Source organism: Limulus polyphemus, unplaced genomic scaffold, assembly GCF_000517525.1.
Source record: "Limulus polyphemus unplaced genomic scaffold, Limulus_polyphemus-2.1.2 Scaffold72, whole genome shotgun sequence".
NCBI lineage: Eukaryota > Metazoa > Arthropoda > Merostomata > Xiphosura > Limulidae > Limulus > Limulus polyphemus.
Genome location: NW_013665682.1, coordinates 348817 through 356183, shown reverse-complemented (window position 1 = coordinate 356183; position 7367 = coordinate 348817). Strand labels below are relative to the sequence as shown.

Here is a 7367-nt window from a genome sequence, read left to right as displayed (position 1 = left end):
TTATTCGTAGCTCATATCTTTTAAAATTAGTATTAATTTGGTTCCACTTTATTGCACATTTTCAATTATTTTAATGTTTTTTTTTATATAAGCCGATCAAGCATTTGCTGAAATGTGGGGTCTGACCAGACTACCCCAAAAAGTTGACAGTGAGTGCTGTTGGCTAGCTACTTTCACTCTAGTCTAAGTTTGTGGACAAATGTGGGCAGTTAGACTTTATACAAAGTTCTAAAAAAGATCTGTAATAAAATCTTACTTATTATCATTATTTTGTCAGTAATTAACTTGTAACTTACATGAGTAGCGTCATCATGTGGTAATTTCTGACATGATGACTCCCCCTCACGTGATAGACAATAACGAATCCGCTTGCGATATACATTTTGCGGTCTCCATTTTGACGTGGCGAGGATTGGTAAGTGTTTTCATTGTCCGCCATTTTGTGCTTTAATTTTGCTATAGTGAAGATATTTAAATAAAGGAGAAGTGACAAGATTAATGATAAGTTACAATAACTTAAAAGGTCTCTGAGGTTGTTAGTCGTGTGAACATTAACATTACTTTGAGTTATTGATAAATAGTAATAGTATAGGCCTATGGTTATGCGACTAACGATATATCTTTGAAAGTTTGAATTGAAACTGAAAGTTAGTATCTGACGTTACACAGCTTATAAATTATTGCAAACCGAAAAGCTTATTCAGTGTTCTTGAAAGGTGGTCCATTCGTTAGGACTAAGAAAGAAAGGTATTTCTAGCAATAGTAGTATTAGTATTACATTTATTAGTACTCGGGCTTACCATTAGCAACTTATCGTTCGTCGGATCTAGCTGCTCTACTACAAGTACTGATTACTGTACTGCTACTAAATTAGTACTAGTAGAACTTATCAGCCATATTACCCTTAGTATTACTATTAGTATAAATTGGCTCCACAGTTTAACTTTTAATCGTTGTTTCCCATCCTAAAGTTGGCTGAAGACAGTGAAGTGAATTTCAAAAACGTACTGTGTAATATATTTCAGTTTTATGTATTCTGTAAATTGTAATTTTTGTCACTTGTTAGAAAATAATAATTTTCAAAATAATGTACTGTCACATAGTTAGATTTAGTACTCTTATTCTTCTGAATCTGATAATATTTATTTACTGATGTTGTTTAGGTACAGATTTGTAAAAATCTTTGTAGACTGAGATTTTAACCTCAAGTCTTCTTGGCTCATAGTTGTGTCTTGAACTATATGATGTAACTAATAAGTTATAAGTTAAATTGTGTATATACTAATTACTGTACACATATGTACATAGGCTACATGAATTTCAAATTATGTTGAGTGTTGTTGTTTTTTAAGAACATTGCTTTAGCTGTGAGTGTGATCAGCTTTCTTTGTAATGATACTATATTATATGTATACTATAATATTATGGTATGAAATTTCAAGCCCTGCCATCCTGTCATATAATGTGTGAGATGGTTGTTGTTTTTAAGCCCAAAGCTGGACATATGGGCCATATGTGCTTAGCTCTACTAATAGGGCTGACAAGTGTATTACTATTAGCCCTACTCATGCCCTGTTCAGATTTATGTGACACTGAGAGCCCATTGCAAAGACAAGTTCCTTCAATATTTCAACAAACACTAAAATAAATTCAACAAAACACATTCCTAACAGGAATATAAAGTTAGGCACCCGAATTGGCTAAATTTTTGTGACAAAATGAGGTCTGAAACTTGAACCTCAGTGTTTAAATGTCATACTATCTGAAATGTAACTTGTATATCACACACCTTGAAATAGCATTTGAAAACAACCTGTACCACTACTGCAGTTCTGGATGTGTGCAAAAAACATCATGAAATGTACAGGAATGACTTGTGGGAATGAAGTACAAAATTGGTTGTAAATTGGAAACACATGACATAATTTATTTATCTCTTTGACAAAAGTGGTGTTGAATGTGCATGGTTTATTTCAAGGCAACTGTACCCCCACTGGTTGTAAATTGGCTTTAAAAACATTGCGCTGATAGCCAAACCTGTCCTTCGGCATTTGTCAGCGACCAGTGAGCAAATTTTAAAACCAAAATTTGTGTGCTGGTTCAAATTGGCTAAACCAATAAGGATAAGTGATACATCAAATGATAGCTACCATCATGCTCTACTTTGGTCTGGCTGGTTTCATTAGATCCAGAAGCATATATTATTTGAAAATGCACAAACAAAACTTTAAAACCATATAAGATTCTGTTTAGCCATTGAATTTGTAGAAACAAAGCCATACAATAAACTTTGGGTTGCGAATTAAGTGATGCATAAACTGATACAAAGATATGTCTGCCCAAATCGAACCAACAGTAAGTCAAAAAATGAGGATTGTAAACAGCCTATACATTGTCCTGACAACAGTTTGCTATACACCATATTGTTGGGAGTGGCTACAGCAAAAGGATGTGTGCTATAATAGTCTATGATAAAGTGGTATGAATGATGTATCGATTACATCATGACATGGCATAGAATGGGTAGAGGTTACTACTGGTATGTATCTGTCAATCAAAGCATTTCAAGTTTACAACCAATGTGGAAACAAAAAACGGTGCCAGTAAGAAATTGAGATGAAGACGTATTGAATTACCTTTTTATATAAAATTGCAAATTTTCATCATGTTCTCATCTGACGCAATATCCTGACTTCATTCCTTGCAAACATGATTACGTATTTAAGGTATTGAAAGCTATAAAAAAAATGTAAAAATTGTGGGTTGGTTTTCTCTAGATAGGTGTTTCTCAAACTGATGTCTGAGGACCCCAGGGGTCTGCAAGGGTACTCTGCATGCCACATTCTTAGGTTGACCAGATTTTCAAACTAAAAACATAGGACAGCCCAGCCCTTGCCCCTAATATCAAAATGATTATTATAAATTTGAAATGATTTAACTTTTATTAAATGTACTTTTAAAGTTATCAAACTGTTTCACAATGTTTTCAAACATGTTAACGATAGTATTGGTTTTGAAATAATTTCAACTACTTCAGTTGGTGATGTATACACACATACCAACTCTTGTAGGTCTACTACGGTTCTACTTATTAAAAAGAAAAAACTGTGAAGACTTGGACTTCTCACTACGAACAGTCTGAGGTTTCAAGAGAGTTTGGCAGCAGGAGAGCATGTATTATAACAATGAGCAAGTCGAATAGATCTTTTACATTTGTGCTTTGATGTGATTGACAGTTTCATGTCTTTATTATAAAACCAGGATGTTTTGTGTGACCCGAGAACTTTTACTGGGACAGCAAAACCAGGATGTCTGGTTGCCCTACGCATATTGTACATTCAGAAATTGTCCAATGGTCAATTTCAAAGAGGAGATAAGAACTATGTCGTAAATTGTGAATGTTCACATTTTAAAGCATGACAGTCCTTTTGTCAAATGAAATATTCAGCTACTGTGAAAATCTTGATACTTTTTTAACAAGACAAGTGACAATCAGATTATGTAATAAAACAGTAAGGGGTTAATCTAAAGTTTTTTCACAGTGACTAACTTTTTTTTTTGTTTATCTTTGTTATATAATTCATAAATTATCAAAATTGCTCTATTCAAAGTTCCAAAAGTGTGTATTCCTTTTTTTCTTCAGTTTGTTAGTATATTAGGCTAGGCCTAATAATGCTCAGTGTTTTAATGGTTAATTATTTGTTGTAATTATAAACCCTGAAACTACTGATGGTCATTTATATTGATGAATTTATTCTTTATTTATAATAAATCTCAGAAAATGTCGTGAGTGAATAATAGTTGAAATAAGAGTAATTAATTGATTACTTCTGTTGGGTGTTATATACACAAGTGCTAACAAAAACTCACCTCAATTTTCTTTTTTCTAGACCTCGAAGTGATTAAGACCCCTAACTACAGTCATGGGAAATATATTTACTTCACTTTTAAAGGGCTTGTTTGGAAAGAAGGAGATGCGGATTTTGATGGTAGGACTTGATGCTGCGGGAAAAACAACAATTCTGTATAAACTCAAGTTAGGAGAAATTGTAACTACTATTCCTACCATAGGTGAGAACACATATATCTAATTTTAATCTATTTCATTGAATTTGTTCCATAAAATGGTGTAAGAATGACATCAAAATATTATACAATGTTTATCTAGTTAATTTAAGAAAAAAGTATCTGAATTCTCATTTCTGTAATGTATGTAAGAATCTAAAATGCATATGATGCCTTTTTTTTTTGTTTCTTATGCCATGATTATGGGGGTCTAACAATAGACTATGTAGATTTAAAAAGGTGATTGTTTTTCAACTTTATAGAGGCATTATTAGCTGAGTAATGATTTTGTTGGTTGCACTCGCATGTAACCTAATGGAAGGTCTCGTTTATAAGGTTTGAAACATATGCCCTCCAGCTAAAACCATTGAAAAGAGGTGATTTAAAGAAGTAAACAAGTTAATCATTCTTTTATAACATTTGTTTTTTCTGAAATAGTTGTGTGATAATGTTGAACCTGAAGGTTGAACACTGTTTTCAGAAATAATTCCCAACTAATATCAAAGGTCTAATATTTTATGATGTTTTTCATTGCTTATGCTGAAATGTTGTTAGTTTTATTTCAAAAAGTGCAGAAATAATTTTCTAAAACAAGAATTCAGGTAAGGATATTTATAGTTAATAAAAATTAAACTAAGAGGTTGAACAAAGGTGTTTGATTGTAAGTCATTATTAACCATACCAAATTTATGGGTAAACTCAATTCGTGATCATGAATATGTGGAACTTTCTGCATAGCAGTAAAATGGCTCAGAGCAGAGTTATCCACTTCTGACTGGTGTTGATGAGAAGGTAGTGTAAAGGATATGGTGACATTATTATGATGGCAATGAGTTTACCAATACATCACATGCTTAAAATATTTTGCCACAGTGCAAATGTTTAGACTTCACAATTATTTTGGAAATGCTGAAGGAAGTAATTAACTTTATATGAGAGTATTTGATACATATTAATCATATTATTCATGAAAATTGGAAAAAAACAACAGTTAAGACACCTGTTCTATCATCATTTTGCTCAGCATCATCATCAGACTTGCCTTAGAACACAAAACAAGAAGGGCTAATGCATTCTTTGCCATATTGAAAGTTATAACTTCTGGTTCACTCGATTCATTTACTGGAAAAGAACACCGAGAACATGTTTTGGATAAGCAAATCAAGCATATCCTAATTTTTAGCCAGTTATGTAATTGTTTCAGTTCAAAAAAGTAAAATAAGAAATATGAATAAGTATAAAACAAGTTATGATATAAGATGATAAAAACCCTATAACCAGAGCTCTTTCGAAAGGTCCACCTTTCAAGACTTCTTGAACCTACATGTTTTTCTGACATCATGAATATAAAACAAGTTAAAAATGATTCAACATATAAAATGGAACTTTCTGGTAAACAAAAAAAGAAATCAGGTTTTACTCATTTGTGTTTTTCTTTGTGTATATATCGGTAATTGTATGTAAATTTTTATGAATTGTGTAAGGTATTATTGGAATTAAAACAGTCTGTGATCTTATAAGAAGAAATAAATATTAGATACATTTCTCAGGACTGTTCTGACTTGAAGAAAGTTGGAGCCAAAAGAGTACCAACCTCAAAATTCTGTCACCAATTTCAAAACCAGGAATCTACTTTTTAACAGTGGATTTGTGTATATACCTATAGGAGGAAGATAGAAATTTACAAACCATGAAAAGCAAAATAGAAATAAATATTAAACATCACAGTATTTAATAAACAACCTGACATATAATAAAATTTTGTCAGGTGTGTGTGTGTGTATGTATATACATATATATACACACACACACACACACACACACCTAACTTTTACAGAAGCCAAATCGAGGAAAGCAGTCAAAGTCTAATTATGTTATCACTGACTAAGGATCTGAATATGTGGAACTTAAGCTAAAAAATGTCTGATAATTGGAATAAATAAACTATTCTTTCAATTTTCACATTTGGTTGCTGTTTTTTGATAAAAATTATTTAACTCATCTTGACCTTGGCGTGGGAGAAGTCATACAAAGACCAAACATGGACTGATATTGTAGCTTTCTGTGTGCAGTTGTAATCAAACTTAGGTATATTTATGATATCTAATGATTGAGTAGTTTGTACACCCTTTAATATGATATCCTTTAAGTATTCCACAATCTTAATTTATTGTACATCCTATTGAATTGACACTTATACAACATGTCACGTGCAGACAAATAACAATGAACAACTAAACATGTTTCACTGGTACAGCAGACAGAAACTGTGTTGTAACCACAATGTGAATAAAACATTGATGTTCAGATTTTATGGGCATCAAATGTTGGACTTTGCTGTAAACATGTTAGCAAGTCTGAGACAAAAAGAAGTATTTTATAATTTTATATAAAAACTGATCATGCATAAAATTTGAAAGTCAAGAATAGATACAAGTACTTTAAAAAAATGTATTACTTTTTTTTACACATCTGATATTATTAAGAAGGCTTATACTAAGTTTCATGTAATATGATTCTGTATTTTATTTTTTCCAGTTAACCCTTCCATTACGGGCTGGGTGGAATCCACCTAGCTCGTAACCATGAAAGTATCCACGAGAGTAATTATACTATGATTTTTGATAATGTATGCACATCTTTACAAAATTTTGCAGGTTATTGGTAAATGTTACAAGGTTTTCATACACAAAGTATCAGGTTTTTGAATTAAGTATTAAGATTTTTTAATTAAAGATTTTCTCAAAGTTTTTCTTTGAGAATGTTTACTATCCAACATGCAAAGCAGTTTTGATTTTAAGATTAAAATACTTTAATGCATTAGAACATATTGAAATTTCACATGTGAAATCTTTATAATCTCCAGATAATTATAAAATTTTTTGTAGAAAAAACTTCATTTTATTTATTTTCACTACTGTATTTATGTATGGGTTGGTTCGATTTGACTGACCTAGTAACCTCAGTAAAAAATTGGGAAAAAATATAAATTATGCTTTTTTCATTCTAGAATGACTACAAATTATCACACAAAAACACAAATTTTAGTCAAAATAGCTTAACTCTTATAACATTATACATTTTATTATTTTTATTATATTGACCTTCCAGCTATGCCTGGTTAACAGTACAGTAGTTACAATGACGTGGTGCATGTGCACTCGCGTTACTATATCCAATAATGTATAACTGACCTTTAATCTTTATAAAGTGACCTGTCTTGGTAGTGTTTTAGTGGGCTTAGTATTTTGTAAAATCAGTCACATTTCAATTATTATACATTATAATATGCATTATGACTT

The 7367-nt window shown here is 31.4% G+C and overlaps 1 protein-coding gene across 1 annotated transcript in view; it reads left to right on the top strand.

Moving 5' to 3' along the window:
• The first annotated feature begins 324 nt into the window (after positions 1–324).
• LOC106466205 (ADP-ribosylation factor 1-like) overlaps positions 325–7367 on the top strand; it is a 20911-nt gene continuing 13868 nt past the window's right edge. The window contains exons 1-2 of the mRNA XM_013926454.2: positions 325–415; positions 3891–4071. Of these exons, the coding sequence (XP_013781908.1) occupies positions 3924–4071 (148 nt within the window). The 5' untranslated portion in view covers positions 325–415; positions 3891–3923. The remainder of the gene's footprint in view (positions 416–3890; positions 4072–7367) is intronic.